At 40.2% G+C, this 17283-nt stretch overlaps 2 protein-coding genes across 2 annotated transcripts; one reads left to right on the top strand and one right to left on the bottom strand.

Moving 5' to 3' along the window:
• The first annotated feature begins 6415 nt into the window (after nt 1-6415).
• Nucleotides 6416-10158, top strand: sync (syncoilin, intermediate filament protein). Its single transcript, XM_074687192.1, has 6 exons — nt 6416-6516; nt 7386-8988; nt 9071-9285; nt 9378-9585; nt 9755-9879; nt 9957-10158. The coding sequence occupies exons 2-6, from the start codon at nt 7447-7449 to the stop codon at nt 10006-10008; spliced, it is 2142 nt and encodes a 713-aa protein (XP_074543293.1). The 5' UTR covers nt 6416-6516; nt 7386-7446; the 3' UTR covers nt 10009-10158.
• Nucleotides 10159-10527: 369 nt separating this feature from the next.
• On the bottom strand, nt 10528-16299 carry rbbp4 (retinoblastoma binding protein 4). Its single transcript, XM_074687193.1, has 12 exons — nt 16120-16299; nt 15415-15565; nt 15158-15303; nt 14695-14868; nt 14452-14567; nt 13431-13591; nt 13180-13306; nt 12896-12973; nt 12499-12575; nt 12151-12208; nt 11936-12046; nt 10528-11356 (listed from the first exon to the last, which is right to left on the bottom strand). The coding sequence occupies exons 1-12, from the start codon at nt 16133-16135 to the stop codon at nt 11294-11296; spliced, it is 1278 nt and encodes a 425-aa protein (XP_074543294.1). The 5' UTR covers nt 16136-16299; the 3' UTR covers nt 10528-11293.
• Between the last annotated feature and the right edge of the window lie 984 nt (nt 16300-17283).

Here is a 17283-nt window from a genome sequence, read left to right as displayed (position 1 = left end):
CAGTTAAACATTCATTCTGAGGAAAAAAACATCAGTCGTGGTAAGAAATCTTAAGCATTAAACAATGTATTTTTCTAAAAGCAATCAAAGTTTCTTTAAAACATGTTACTGGCCAAATAATCATGTGTAATAGCCTGTGTGTTCATAGAATAATAAATGCTAACATTAAATCATGATCATTTTTATCATATGGAGAAGAAAACATAAACAACATAATACTGGCATCATGTACCAGCTATCAGTCACCCTGCTTGTTGATATGGGCGTTGAAAAACTGATGTCTGTTGACCGCTATTTCAGAGGTGAAGTTCTGAGTGAGGTGTTTTCCTGTTCACCCTTCCTGTCATTCAAGTACAAAGTAGTGCAGCAGTCCTTCATCTGTGCTGATTTGGCCCATAAACATGTACATTTGTGACATGTTTTGGAGCCCAATCAGGGTAAAACTTAGAGCAAGCTAACTCTTTAACCTACCAGGAATTGATGCCAGCATCTTAAATTTTTAATTGAGAATTTTCAAGCATTAAGTGGCTTCAAGACCAACCAAATGTTAAACTTGTTTTTGTAATATTGCCTCAGGTTTAATAGATGGCAACAGTCACTTATCTTTGAGGTTTTGTTTTTGAGGTGCTGATCACGCTTGTGCGAATATAGGATCCAAATCTTTGTGCCTATTAGCCAGGATTTCTTACTTTCTCACAAATCATATTGTTACTGAGTGTAAAAAAAAAGTAGTCATTGCTTAGCTTATCTAGATGTACAACCAGTGGTTTAATAAAGTTCACATCTATCTCCTTGTTTGGGAAACATTGCATGGTATGGTAGAGGAGAACTGCTGCCTTAAAAACATGAAAAGAAATATTTTTGCAGCAGGAATTCCTGAGAGGGTGTGGTCGCTGCTGAGTTGTTTGGAATCGTACAAAACAGGCCACAATTTTCCATCCATCCATCCATCCAACCATCTTTTTCTTTCTTTCACTAACCCTTTGTCTCTCCCTCTCTCCATTTGCCGGTGAACTCTCTGCCTGTTATCACCCACTCTGGGAGGTCTTTTAAATGAGGCACTGACGCCACAAACAGGAAGCCTGAGGTGACCTCTATTGCATTTAAAAAAGAAAAAACAGGACACACACAACATCTAATTAAGGGAGCTGAAACAGAGTGGTGATTTCTCAGGCGAAACAATTCCTCAAAACAACTTAAGTACAAATTAGTGCAGTCGAAGCTGAGGGCTGTAAGGCTGCACAAGAACCAGTGACTCACAGCATAAACATCATTTACTATGCATCCTAGATTCACATGTTTAGGCTTAAAGGGGGGGGATCAGGTAGACTGTGTGTCCTCATGAAGCTTTTAAGATACTTTCCTGCACTAAAAGTGGCACCAGGAAGAGCCTTTACTGCAGGAAGATGAACAAGAAGAGAGGAATGCTACAATACATAAAGACTGGTTTGGTGTATCAATATGTTTGTGCACTTTCTGTCCTGTTCTTTGGCTGGAGGTCTTTTTGCTTCAAAACTAATACCGAAGAGGGTCTTTTTAACTATGTTAAGAGCTATGTAATACATATTGTGACCAAAAGACTGATGCATCATGACTGTGATGTAACATAAAAGCGACTGTTCATTTAAATAGAATATAGTCTATAATACACCTAAAGCTGATTCAAGTACGTGCATGAGTTTTTCTGATCTGATTATGGCATTTGATATATATATATATATATATATATATATATATATATATATATATATATATATATATATATATATATATATATATATATATAACAAACAAAAATCACTCGCTTTAACCTTAAAAGTAAAAGAAGCCACATACTGATCTGGTTATTTCGATACTAACTAGGGATTAGGGATGGGTACCTTTCACATTTGAAACCATACGGTATCAATGCCTGGTACTTGGCAATCGGTACCGGTACTCAACGGTACCAATTTTCGGTACTTTTTTGTGTTTGTGTGATAAAAAATATAATTTTCTTAATGATAAAGTATAACAAGTTTTTCAATTTAATAAATTTATTCTTCAATATGTAACCTTGCAATGCTGTGTTCATGTCTAGGATGGAAAAATTCCCTACTCTTCCACTACCTCACAGTCACAAGGATGCATTCAAGTACCTAAACATGGTACCTTTTGGTTTTACGTGAATTGGTACCTGGTTCTTTTGACAGAATGTAGTCAGTACCTATAAAAGTACCTAATTCGGTACCCATTCCTACCAGGGATGGGTACCTTTCACATTTGAAACAATGCAGTACCGATGCCTGGTACCTGACTTTTTTTTAAATTTAGCAATTAATTTCTCAAACTTGCAATGCTGTGTTCATGTCCACGCCCTCACAGTCACAGGGATGTGTTAAGGTACCTAAACATGGTGCTGTTTGATTTTATGTGAACCGGTACTACATACTGGTTGGTTGGTACCTATAAAACTGTACCCATCCCTAATACTATGTCTGTTTATTATTAGGTTCAACAATTTTTTCTACAAACCATCACTTGTTGTTGATGCTTTGACCAAATTGAACCAAAATTAATATTGGATGAATTAGATCCCAAGAGGATAATTCTCTGTGCCCACTATAAATGAAGACTTACCTATTCAACAGACAAAGACTTTTTGAACCTTTAACCAAAAATAATTTAATAACACTGATATAAACAAGGTCTTCACATAGAAGAATCAAAATCAAGACTACATATATAATCCCAAAGACCTGCTGAATAACATCAGATAGCTCCTGATGTTTTAACTGTTGACACTGTTCCCTCTGCAGATCAACTCTGTCACCCATGACTGCAACCACACTATGATCCTCACTGACTGAGCATGTGATCTCATCTCATTACGTCCCATCTCTCCATATCAGCTGTTTTTGATCTGCAGTGTCCCTTCATGGGAACTGGTCCTGACAGTTTGACAGTGTGCAGGTGATACATTGAATAACACAACTTTTGAAAAAGGTTGATTCAAGCGAGGATCTATTCAGCTCTTAAAAAAGAGGGCTACTTTCCAAACCCTGCAAATACTGTTACAAAGTTACACTTTCCTAAATTACATTTTGATTTCAACAGAAGCAGCTTCATTGACAACAGAGTTTTCCACGAGTTATAATAGTCTGAGAGTTGTGGGAACAAACTGTGGTAGTCTGTGTCTTTTTAGGGGTAAGAATGTCCACCATCTTTAAATAGAGGAAACATGCCCAATCCAGAGGAGTGGAAAAACACATCAAAACACAACAAAAACAAAGGGCCCCTTACTCTATTATACTAAGTAATCCCTGAAGAACCTAATGTTAGCTGGTACAAACACTGGGTGGCTGCTGACAGAAGGAAGACGGTGGCTGACAACTGTGTAGTCCAGGCACGCTCTGTAAAATAAGCACTCAAAAGGCCACTGCCATTAAAATTAACTACAGTGAGACAATGCTCCATGACACAGAACATAACCAGGGAGGAAAAACAAAGTGAGAGGACAAAATAACCAGTTTAAAGAAGTGTGTTTTTGTTTCCTGCTAAATTTCAATGACCATATCAGAGATATCTCAGTGGCAAATTAAGAGGGTTATTTATAGTATGACCAGTGCAAAAGGTATAAAAGATATGGAAGTGAAACAAGAGAATATCACTGATTAAATAAATTGTTGTTGAAAACCCTCAACAGTTATTCAACATAACTGAACACAGTATGAGTCTGAGGTCAAATTATCTCAAACTGATTTGCTAAACATGGCCAACATTAGCAGAGCCTCTGCAGGTCGACACATGCTGCTTTTGGCATTTACTGCCCCATTAGAGTAAATCTGCCTTAATATAAATGTATCTCTATTATCTCAATCAAAATGCTGCCAAGCTGTGTGTCACTGTGAGCTGTCATCTGTGCTTGTTTACATCCAGATAGTAGAGTATGGAATTATAAAAGTCTCTGATCTCTGTGGTTATAGCTCCAGCAAGTGATGGGCGGCTGCACTGCAACTCAGATCTCAACATGAAGATGCTCATCCCAAATAAAAACTGGGATTGCTGAGATGTCTTTGTGTTGTGGTTGCAAGTGGTCTATTAATGGTGTTTCTTTGATGATGTGTGCTAGATACATGTTTCTTTTTAGATGAAACAGGAGGGATACTGTCTTTTGACCATCCCTAAAAAAATGTTAAAGCAAACACTGAATAACATGCTTGTTTTCTGAAAGTTTCACATTGCTGTAAATATAGTTTCAGACAGTGTGGTTTCAGAAAGTAGTGACACATAGTGCCCAGTAGTCCACAAATAACCTACTAGTTGTCAGAGGAGTCACAAAATAAACAGGCAAAACTGATCTCGTTTTTGTTCCCATTTTCATAAAACATGCACCATACATTACTCTACAAAGGTTGTAATCTATTAAAGATAGTTTAAGCTACCAGACCTTCATGTCTGAGGATATGACACAAAGACCCTTCATGTTTCATTGATGCCTTAGGATAAATATGACAGGACTGAAACGAGAGGAGAAACAGGGGAACATACTGGCAGTATGTTCTGCTGAGTTTGGACTGTACTGCAGGTTGGAGCAGACAGTAACAGACCGGTCCAAATGAATGTCCGGCATATGGCCTATCTCAGTGGGACATTCAGTGCTAGACCACAACGCCCCCCTAAAATATTTGATTTCCCCCTAGTCCTACAATACACCCCCACTCACACACGCACACACTGGTGAGCTCACCATCCTCAAGGAAAAGAGAGAAAAGCTGAAGAGATTTGAAAAGATTATTTTTAAGGCGGACAAGTGAAGAAGACTATCAATGCTGGTCTCTTCAACCAAGAAGGTCTGCAACAACGCAGCATTTCTGAGGCGGATAATCCCCGGACACAGCTCCATGTAAATTACTGTCTTACTCTCTCTCAAAGCCCAGACTTGCCAAAACACTGGGTCTCAGTAGTCAAGATGGCTGAATTAGATAAACATTACATCTCTGTTTGAGCACAAGGGACATAATCTCATCATGGAAACAGTGACTCAGAATGTCAAAGGCATGACCGTCACTTTCTGAAGGGTGTCAACACCAAATACACGAACTTAGTGAAAAAAACTATGAAGATATTCTAAACTAGGACTTTCACTAAAGTACATTTGAAAATTTGATTTTATTTTAAAAAAAAAAAACAGCAAAAAAGTTGATAGTCTTTCTTCCTTTTTTGGGAAGGCAAAAAATTGATGTTAGAGACACATTTGATAAGACAGCATTGATCTAATATCATTCTGTGTCTACAGAACAAGGTGTATCATCTACTTTGGTTGCAGCATGAAATTGTACTGCAAAGACAGCATATGAAGCTAATAGCTGTCAGAAAAGTAACCTACAACCAGACTTGGAAAGATGTTTTCATTCCCATTATGTCACCCTGAAGACAAAAGGACTCAAAACTCAACTCTGACGCCATCTAGTGTTGTCTGGCTGTATTACAGTGTTTCTCAATCTGTGATGAAAAAATAAAACAGTTGTATGATGTGGAGATATGAAGAACAAAAAGGAGAAAAACATCAAAAAAATATTCTGAATGCAACTAAAATGTTAATCAAAGAGAAGCAGAATAAAAACTAAACCATGTTTTTAGAGTAAAAATAGTAATCTTTGCCTTTCCAATTTAAGACATTAATCACTTTTCCACTTAATACATTTGTTTCCAGTGCCTCCAATACTCTTTCCCACTGTATTCAATCTTCCACATACCCTCACATGTTTTCAAACCTCTTCCACGCCCTGTTCAGACAATACAAGACCATCTGTTGTCCACTGTTGAGGTCAAAAGTTTAGGTGAAAACCAACCCTTCTGTGGGAAGCTGCCAGAAAATCGCAGGCACCTATTTAAAGACCGCTCGATAATGAAGAGGCATGGGTGGAATCCTGGATCCATGTCTTCTTTCATCATAAACACACACACCACTTAACTGGCACAATGAATGCAAACAGCTGTGATTCCTTGAGTCAATGTGGGATTAAAGTTTCAACCTAAGACATGTTTGTGAAATTCCTCAGATGCAAAAGGAGGTGATATAAATCCAGCAGCTAGACTACCTAATGTAAATCTACCTCCAGTGTAACTCCGATGTCTTGGGTTAGGGCACATTACTCCCTTTGTGTCAAGAAAGTGTATGAAGATTTTTCCTGGTTATAGGAAGAAAGTTGTTGAAAAGTCCTCGAAGAGAGAGACTCAATTTAGATAAACAACCAAGAGAAACAATGAGGTATCCAGTATTTTTAGAGGGCGAATTTGCACCCAGTGTTTAAAAATAACCCTGACCAGATTTGAGGTAGTCATGGTCACACATAGCAGCACGCTGACTGAGAGAGAGGCTGGGTCAACGGTCTTGAATTCCCCCTCCTCTCTCAGTTCATCTGCTCCCGCTCACTCTTTGCCGCTCACTTTGTTTTGTCTTTGCACCGCAACTCATTTCTGACCAATTCATCCACAGGATACCTTAAAAGGACGCAAGGCGCAAGCAAAGAAGTAAGTGCAGTGCTAGTTTGTTAAATGTTTCATTTTGATTCAATGTAAAAGTAATTCATGAAAAAATCACAAACCATGCACGCTGCTTTCCAGAGCTATCTGTTAAATAAGTAAGAGCTGATTTTTCACTTCACAAAACATCAAGCTTATGTTTTGTTTCATTGAGGACTACAGAAGTAAATGTTTACAGTTCACAGCAAATACAGGCATTGGTGCCGTCTTTATGTGGTGGACTTCTAAAGGAATGTGAGTTGTGTCCACTCCTGCCCTACACCTTTTGCTCAAGTGGGCATGGAGGCAGCTGCCATTATATGAATGTCACACTCATCTCTGTGCCCTTTTTACATGACTAATTTTCAAGCGATGACAGTATTGGGTCAATTTGATAAATTTACTCCACTGAGAGTTCATGCCCAGTCTTGGCAAACACTTGAAGGGGGGGATTACAGCTTGCTTTTCCACAAGGGATGAGTCCCATTGCCCATCCATCGACACAGTGACATGTTGTGATAGTTTGTTCTCCAAAGTAATCTGTTCAATGCCACCTGTTGGAGCTGTAGACCAGAGCTGTTTGCATGTGTTTATAATGGTGATCATGTCTCAAATGAGTAAACTTGTTTGGGTGTGTGTTGGTCACTGGGGCATGTGGCCAAGCAGAACAGCTGCTGGTGGTATATCCTCTGCTAAACTGTCCCTTTGCTTGGCTCTGCATGCCTGCTAATGCTATTTACACCAAATAGCTGTAACAGATGTCTGGTAAAAGTATAGATCCAACAACACTTTTGACATGTCATCAATGTCTGGCTTTGTATTTGTTTAACATGTTTTCCATCAGCTGTCCTGTCTAACATGTCCATCTGCTGTTGAAGGTATGAAACAGTTGTAAAGGAGACTCCTAGCCTGTTCAGAAGATTTTCATCAGTTACACCCATGGAAGACATGGATGATATTTCGCTGACTGGGTTCGAGCCCCTCTTCATCAAAGAAGAGGATGCAGATCCAGACAGAACCCCCATGGAACAAAACGAGTGTCACACAGCTCAGTCTGGATTCAGCCTCATGAGAACACAACTGAATCAATCTGCAGTGATTAAGCCGTACTTACAGGAGATGGATGAATTACTGAGGAGCTGTGAAGAGCTAACCGGCCTCACTTTTGGCTCTAGATTCTCCGCCAGTTACAATGACACAAACCTGACAGAAACAGCCCAATGCCACAGAGAAGAAGTCCTCTCAATGGACAGCTACCAAGAACCAGGCGTTTCTCCCCATACATACCTCTCTACGAGTTACATCGACACTCAAATGGATGGAGCTGGGCCAGAAGACCAGGCGGCACAAGGCCAGGCTCAAGGCTTGGACCAGCTCATCGACAGGTGTGGGATGACTACTGACATTTCTCACCAGAAAGAGATGCCTCTCACATCAGCGGGTAACAAACTCAGTGACTCCATGGTTGAGTACGAGGGCCAGTTAGTGGGGATGTTGGCCATGCTTGAGAGCTGTATGGAAGAAACTGGGATGGACTTTGAACCCCAAGACTGGGCAACGGATGCAACCCAGGAATACGTACACATCAGGGGTACAACATTGGTCCCTATCAGGCACGAAAGGTTAACAAAGTTGGAGACTGATCCGTTCAAATTGGATTCCTATGAAGGGAAGAATGCAGTTTGCAGGGAAAGAAGAGATGAGGTGACAATTGACTCAGCAACAAATGACAGGCAGCAGTGTCCTGTGCTCAGCTGTGACAACACAGATGGCTCCTCAGTGGAAAGATCTGAAGGGCAAGGGAGTTCAGAAATAGCACAGAGGGCTCTTGATGGTCAGTTTAGGTTTTCAGAGCCATCATTGCCATTAGATGGTCCACAAAATGATCCAATGTGCTGTAGGGAAGCAAAGACAGGATGTATGTTTACTAATGCAGACACTTTCACAAAGGCAGACCTAACAGGGACTGAAGTAAGAAGTGAATTTTCATCTGAGGACAAACAGGTGCTCAGAAATGACTCCCCCAACCTAGAATCTGGCATGAGCGAACTATGCACACTGGGGTCCCAGATGGAGGAGTGCATACAGGAGGTGCAGCAGTTAGAGAAGAGGAGGAAGGAGCTACTGGCTGAGGTGCTCAAGCTGAGAGGGGATAAAAACAGAGAGGAGGTAGAGGAGGGCAATGAAGAGGGAGAGGAGACAGAGCAGCAGATAGACCGTAAAGTTGCAGAGCTGATTAACGTACTGAAGAAGGAGGAAGAGGGGAGAAGAGAGGAGAGGAGGAAGGAGATCCAGTGCCTCAGGGTTGAGAGAGCAGAGGAGGAGAAACAGATCTGGAAGGTAAACCTGGAGAGGCAAGGGCTTCAAGAGGAGCTCAGGAAGCTGAAGAGGAGGCTGTTCGCTATTGCAAGAGAGTGTGCTGTCAACCAGGTTGCCCTCAACACGCAGCACAGGGAGGTGGGGCTGCTCAAGAGGGAAGAGGTAAGAAACAAGAGCAACCTCCATTTGTCCTCAAATTTCATGAAAAACATCCTCATAAAGTGATATTCTTCTTTTCTTCAAGGAAAAGTTGAAGTCACTTGTGCTCCAGCTGACAGAGGAGCGCACCAAGCTCAGAGCAGCTCAACAGGAACAACTCTTAGGTCTACAAGCAGAGCTCCTTGCCCAGAGCTCCAGTCAGCCGTCCAACAACAAGGATGAGATGACCCAGAGCAAGAGGCACTCCTGTGGGGACATTCAGCAGTATCTGCAGGGTGGGCTGAAAGCCCTTGAGGACAGGTATTTTCCTTTTTCACCACAATACTTTACCTTGTGCCAGTTTATTCACTCAATGCATTTCTCAGCTAAATTGTGAATCGGTGTCTTGCCAGATATGAACCCATTTTACTTGCCTTGCTCAAGAGAAGGGAAGTAACAGCTGAAGCCTTGGTGAAAGCCAAAGAGCAGGCCCAGGAGATGAAGATTCGGCTGATTCCACTGAAGGAGGAGATCCAGAAACTGAATCTCCAGAGGACTTGTTTGGAAGAAAAACTCAAACTTATGTACATACACAGGAGAGAGGATGTGGGACAGTATAAGGTAGGCCTCATGGCAAGTGGTGTTCAGTGAGTAAATCAGAGAAGGAAGATGCTGCGAGAAACGGGCAGAGGCTGACAGATGTGATGCTTTTGACGGAGACAAAATGTTTCAGAATGTAGAAATCAACAAGTCATCTGATTGCCAAAAAACAATCCTGTCTTTCTTGCAGGAGAGAGTTCACACCCTGGAAGAAACCAGCAGAGAGCTGAAGACAGAGCTTAAGATTCAGAAAAAGAAAATTAAAGAAATTGAGGAATTAAGAGATATTCTAACCAAACGAGTCATCCTTTACAGGTAAGATTTATGCATATACTTCAAAATTTGAGAAATTTTTGCTACAGGAAAACTATAAGGTTTTTTTCCTCCTACAGGCAAGCCATTGAGGACCATAAATGTGATGATGAGCAGAAACAAAGTGACTGATTGTTTTTATTTTAAGATTTGTGACAATCAAGTCCATTTTGTCACACCACCGAACTCCTTGGTTCTATTTATGCACTTTACATTTATCATTAGACATGCTGTTGAATAAACTGTGGCTGTTTGTAACCACTGAAGACTAACTTTATCACTTGTATGCTTTTCATGAATAAAGACAGCTTGCTGTAATCAGAGTGCAGCTGATGAGTTAATGTCCCTGCATGAAGTGCAGAGATGGTCTCTGTACTTATAAGGGCAACACGGCTGAAGATCTAAACAACGGATGGAAGATTTATTAAGTGAGGAAAGGTTGAGGATGAGAAAGCAGCAAGACGTCATGCCAGACACACAAAGTTCTCAGTGAAGTGGTTTAAGGCATTGCCATCTCACTCAAAATAAAGATCTCTTAGTGTTGTTTGGAATATTTTTAGACTTAGCAAGACCCTGTCCCCATAACTCAAATGTTAGACGCTTGTTCATGATTAGAAATGTAAACAACAGTTCATCAAGTGGACCAAAAGACTAATGAAACACTTTTATTAAGAATGCACTCACTGTACAAATATTGAACATGTAAAAAGTTCAACAACTAATCTATATCACAAAAACAGTTAAATGATTATTTAATGACTTAAGTCTGGAGAGGTGGGACCATCAATGGACATTTCAAACAGAGATTCACTCCATAATTGAATACTTTCTTAAAAAAACAGCTGGTGAGAAAATCAAACTCTTGAACAATTTAGGTCACGGCCACACTGCAGCGAGGAAAATATGTGGAACACTTGTCTGACGTTTAAAATCATTAACACAGTGTCTCTGAATGATTCAGTGACAGTAACCAAATTAATTATGTTTGGCTGCAATTTTCCTTTGATATTCTTCTCTGCTACATTTCAGACATGACCAGAGGTCGCTGTTCACACTCTTAACAAACAAGAAAAACTTCTTATAGTTAATGGGATCAAAACGCTGGGCTCTATAAATATGTTTTATTTATTATTGAAAAGCTTTTGTTTTAAAACATCAGTTTGGAAAAGAGAGCCAATCTGAAAATTCAGTTTCAAATTACTCAGATAATAGAGTTCTTCAAATGAAGCATTGTAACAGGGAACATGGCTACCCATGACTATCATCGTTCATGTATTTACAGTGATTTACGACAGTGTCCCACCAGAAAAGTAAAGAGGGATGGTAAGAAGGAGAAGAAGTAGCTGCACTGAACTACTGAGGTGGCAGTTTGGCAGTTCGTAATGAGGTTGTAGGTTCAGATACACAGCAGATGAACTCATGCTGTGGCTTCAGGGTCTGTGGAGCCTTCTGGATCTTCATCATTGTAGATGTTCTCAGCCTTAAAAAAGAAAAGGCAGAAGAGTCAAATAATGTGACAGGGTTAAGATATTCACAAAGTAAACAACTTATTTATCGTTCAAGTCAGAAAAAAAATAACGGGTTTTTTCAAGAGCTACATCTTGCTTAGAATATGTGACTTACATTTCTAACAAATCTTTAACTTTTCTGACACCATTATTGATCACCGTTGCAGTGCATAAAAAAACAGTACTGCAGGGTTACAAAATAAAGACAACTGGCTAAGTTCACTTACCGACTCTCCTTTTTCTTTTCTTTGTTCTGCCTCAAACTGACTCAGTCTCGCAAAATGTTGTCTCGACTGAGTTTTACTCAGCGCAGTTGAAATGCTGTAGTCTCCTCCACAGACATAACTTTCCCTGCAAATAAGTAGCTGCCTGCTCTGATCCAAGAGTTGTGTTTATAGTTTTTGCAAGAAAAGGAATCATGATGGCACAGCTGCCTGCTCTGAAACTTCTTTTGTTGGGAAAATAGTTTCTTTTAAATCACAAAAAAACAAACAGGCAATCAATTTCTCTTCCCATCCTGTTTGAGTGAGATGTGCTTTTAGATGTCTTACCATCTGCCAGACTTGCATGATGTTATCTTCAGACACAGAGCAGATGACCCAGGGCTCGTTGGGGTTCCAAGAAAAGTCTGAGATCTTGGCTGTGTGGCCTCCATGGATAAACTAAATGAAAAAAGTAGCAGGTTTAATTTTTGTTGAAAAAAAACAAAAAAACAAATTTAGCAAAGATAAGGAATTGAAAATTTAAGGGTGCATGAATGACATACCAGCAGCTCAGGTGGGCCGTCCTCTGCATCTTCTGGTGACTGCTCCTCTCCAATTTTGCTACACGAACAAGACCAAAGATTTACACTTTATACTCATCAGTACAATACTTCATTAATATCATGTTCAACTTAAATCTGCATTCATAAATATGACTTGTTTGCTGGACAAAAAGCATAATATGCCTCAGATATAAGTCAAGAATAAAGTGCATGCAATGCTCTACTCAAATACAAGCAAGACATTGACTGACAGGCAAGAATGGGACTTTTATGAGCTGGCACCTGTGATGGAATCTAGAGAAAAGAAACAGCTGCTTTCAGTGGACAATGGACTTGAGAGGTGCTTACCTGAGGTCCCAGACATTGAGGCGGCGGTCTGTTCCACTGGATGCCAGTATGGTCTCATTATGAGGTGACCACTGAACCTGTACAAACATGTCAAAGACAGATATAAGGTTCCCCTGAATAAAAACTTAGACAAACATAAAAATGTTGTCAATCCTATTCTGTGTGGAAGAGCAACCTTAAAGTTTCTCTTAAAGATTGCGGTGTAGGTTTAGATTTTTATGCATTCTGCTGTTCTCACATGACTGGGAAGAAGAACTGTGGGAGATCTTGACTTTTAAATATTTCAGATGGTTTCATTGTGATCCAATTCCTACCAGTGTTTTTAACATATTATATTGATCTCAGCAAAAGATTTCTTGGTTATTAAATTAAAGATCTGTAGGAATACATGTCTTACCTGGAAGATCTCATCCTTGTGCGACTCAAAGGAATGCAGCTTCAGTTTTAAGTTTCTCAAGTCCCAGAGAGCCACAGTCTGGGAACAAGACAAAGGTATTACTTACACTACTACTACTTTCTTTTTACTCTTTTCAATCAATGAAGTCACAAAATAGCAGTCATTTTACTGGTTTATACATTAAGGTAGTGAGAGACTTTTAGAAAGAACACATCAGATATACACTCAAGAAAATTAACTGATACAAGGACTGAAAACTACAATGTAATGATGTAATAAGTTACCTTGTCTGCTGAGCCAGAGGCCAGGATGAACTCGCTGTACGGGTTAAAAGACAAACAGTTGACTTCCGCCGTATGGGCATCAACTGCATGGCTGGGTTTAGAGGTGTTGTTGGAACGAGTGTCCCAGCTTAAAAAAAAAAAAAACAAGGAGGCAATGAAAGAATACATCATTTGAAGTATTCACAATCACAACCCTTCTGGTGTAATTTTCGATCTGCCTGTCAGACTTGGATCAATATCTAGAGACTTACATCATGAGCTTTTGGTCATCTGCTACAGATCCAAAAAGTGACTCATGAAGCAAGTGCCAGGACACGTCTTCCACCACAGCAGTGTGACCAGTGAAGATGGTTTTTGCATCTACCACCTTCCCTTCTTTTGGCACAGCACTTATGTCCCACAGACAGACCGTCTACAGTACAGGAGAGATGAAAAAACATCACATCAACCCGTCAGATTGTCTTAACACCACAAATCCAGCTAGAATCTTATCATTAGTAACGTGTTTGCTGTTAAAGGATAAGTTCGGTTTATACAGCTTGTACATTGTTTATAGAATGAAGTAGAACAAAATACTCACCAAGTAGGCTTTCCTGATCCAAGCAGTGCTTCAGGAGATATTTAGATCCAAAATCGTGCAGCGGACGTCCGTATAATGGGATCCATCGGTGCATAGACAGCGCCGCTCCTAAAACTGCATTAATTGTCCAAAAACTCATGTTTTTCACCCATATTCCATCATGGTCCACTTCGAGTTAGTCCTCTGCGGCAGTCTGTGTCACTCCAGACATCATTGTGTGGCTGTACTGACCTCTGAACTGACAAAGACTTTGTTTACCTTTGCCCCTCCGCGCATGTGGAGTCAGCTCTCTGGAGAGCTGACTCCACTTTCTCCTTTCTTTGAGGGGCAAACGTAAACAAAGTCTTCGTGAGTTCAGAGGTCATTACAGCCACACAGCGCTGTATGGAGTGACACAGACTGCAGCAGAGGACTAACCCGGAGCGGACAATGATGGAATATGGGTGAAAAACATGAGTTGTTGGACGATTAATGCAGTTTTAGGAGCGGCGCTGTCTATGCCCCGATGGATGCCATTATATGGACGTCCGCGGCACGATTTTGGATCTAAATATCTTCCGAAGCACTTCTGGGTGAGTATTTTGTTCTACTTCATTCTATAAACAATGCAAAAGCTGTATAATCCAAACTTATCCTTTAAACTGAAGTCGGTCATTTTCAAGTTAAAACATAAAACCAGATTCTGCTCTTACATGATCATCTGATGCACTAAGCAAAGAGCCAGAGAGATTTGGATTCCAGGAGAGACCATATCCTTCTTTCTGGTGACCTCTGAGACGCAAATCTGGGCGACACTCTCCAGAAGGATCTATTGAAAACGACAAATCATAATTGGTACTGCACTGTAGTTTCTGAAAAGCCATCAATTAACCCTCTTTATTTTCAAAACGTGTTCATCAAACATGCAACACATGAAGTGCCTGTGATCTACTTACCTGGCTTAGAAGGATGCTTGGTGTAGTCAAACACCAGCACATCTGAGGTGGGGGTTTTGGTGGCGATTATGCAGGGGTTTTGGGGCATGTAGCGAGCCCGATTCACCTCTCCTTCATGGCTGATCTTGATTTCAATCTCAATTTTGCCGCTGACAGATCCAAAGCCTCCAAACTCTGGGGTGACACACAAGAAATGTGTTCATGAGTAAAAGTCATCTAAAGCCAAGACATATTATTCCATCTTACAGCTATGTGGAGGACAGCAACCCTGTTAAGTTAAAGGAAGCATCCGCCACTTTAATATAACTGCTTTAGACAACTAAATTTTAATGTTACTTGATTGTATGCTTTACTAGTAGTGCTTAGCAACTCAAAAATGATCTGTTTAAACTTTTTATGCAGTAGTTTTAAATCAACTAGTTATTCACTCTTATATGTACTGTCAACAACAAAAGTATCTTACCTCCTTTTTCACTGTCATAGTGTGAAGCATCAAACTGGGCATCATCATTGGGCAGCTGGACACTGGCAATGACCAGGTGATTCTGCTCATCAGATGTGTGTGTGCCCAACACCAGTCTGTGCACACTGTAATCCTTTCCTTCTGGCCTGGTAAGGAGGAAGGAGAGGACTGTTAAAATCTACACAATTTACAATTATTTATATGACACAATCTGGTATGAGCTTTACAACTGCTCAAATTTGTTAGTATATATGTACCTGGAGACGTCAGGTAACCACTGGGCTGTAAGACTGGGCCACTCCAAAGCGTGGGTCATCACCAGGTCATACAGGAAGGGGGTATTTTTCTTCCATATCTTGTACTCTTCATTTATTACCCTCTCCTCCACTGCATCATCAAATGCACCTGCTGAGAGGAGACAGGGAAAGAAAGATGTCAGTTTTGCCAACAGGTGTCCGTGTGATATTAGTTAACAATACACAACTACTATGACCATTAGATTACTGACAGCCATCAAATAACCAGCTGTTTGAGCTTGTTTGAACAGGCAATCCGTTTCATTATTAGACTACTGACTGGTGAGTGTTTGGTATGCAGCAGAATGGAAGCGTCTACTGAAGCATTTTACGGTTAGCTTGACGTTACCCGGTTGCAATTACCATTATGCTTCAACCACAATGGTCTTGCTAACTTTAGCATACCTCTGTATGGCTTGTTCGCACACACATGATATCAGACCATGTAAACCGGGGTCAAACAATGCGGAAACTACAACTGCAACATAAAACTGAAATTGTGACAGGTTAAACAAAAACCAGGGTACCCGGCTTTTGTTATAACTGCCAAAGGCCTACCGAGAAGCCACGGCAGCTAGCCGCTATCTAAGCTAGCCATTTTGCGAGCTAAACGAAAAGCCGTCGAGTTTCCACGATGTTTCCCCTGACATTAACTCATCACTTTACCTTCCTTGTCGGCCATTGCAGGAAAATGTTGAAGAACCTTATCTCGGGTTCTCCTCTGTTATTCTCTCTGTGATATACCGGAGACCGATGTGCTAACTGTGAGCAGAGCTCTAGCAGCAGACTGTACAACACGTAGGTGCATTCGCGCGCTCAGTCCAAGCGACGGGGGCGTCTATCTACCAATCAGAGCGTAGCTCGTGCTGCCCAGCAGAGGGCAGCAAGAAGCCACATTGCTGCCTTCATTTAACCAAAGTGCGCAGTGCAGGTACAGCACACAGATCGTGGCCCCACAGGCTGTAGGCTATAGCAATATAGTCCACCAGAAGTGAGGAACGAAGACAGCATTTTAAGGATATATATATATATATATATATATATATATATATATATATATATATATATATATATATATATATATATATATATATATATATATATATATATATATATATATATATATATCACACATCTATACAAGCTTTTTTGTTCAATTCAGAATCCAGTTTAACACTACGCCTTTGTCTTGAGGGCAAATAATAATGCTCAAAGTCCTGCTAATTCCTAAGAGCTGCTCAACATGGAAAGCCCTTTGAGTATTTATTTCATCAACAGTTGTCTGCACCTTGGACAGCACTACTATTTGGAGTCTGACACCATAACTTGTTGACTAGCAGGCAGCGTAAACTCAGTAAAAGGTTTATAGTTTTCAAATGATGAACTAAATGTCACTAGAAACACTTGGTGAAGTGTTTTATAACCTTACTAGCTAGCTAGTGCTGTTCAGGACTTTACCAGTGCTGGAAGGTGACTTGTAACAAAACAAGGATATAGACTAAATGCTCAAATGAAGCCACTTAAGTCTTCTAAAGCTATCAGTGGTCAGGGTTTGTTGCTTGGTCTTTGTACCGGGCTAAAAACAAGAATAGTTCAAGATTGTGCATCTGAAGCTATTCTTTCTAAACTTCGTCTAAAGAGTCAATTTCTTCTTTTGTCCTATTCCTGTATTGTGATTTTCTTTTTAAGCTCTATTTTACCTAGTTGTACTTTGTGACTATGGAAAAGCGCTATACATTTACTGACTTTTATTTACAGACTTTATCTAACTTTACTTACAGATAAAAAATAGAAGTTTTTTTTTCTTTATGATCCCAGAAAATGTGAATC

The sequence above is a fragment of the Halichoeres trimaculatus genome, unplaced genomic scaffold (genome assembly GCF_033239565.1).
Source record: "Halichoeres trimaculatus isolate MK-OKI-2021-1 unplaced genomic scaffold, fHalTri1.1 fHalTri1_scaffold_14, whole genome shotgun sequence".
NCBI classification, from domain to species: Eukaryota; Metazoa; Chordata; class Actinopteri; order Labriformes; family Labridae; genus Halichoeres; species Halichoeres trimaculatus.
The sequence above is the reverse complement of the archived record's forward strand: the minus strand, read 5'-3'. Positions and strand labels throughout refer to the sequence as shown.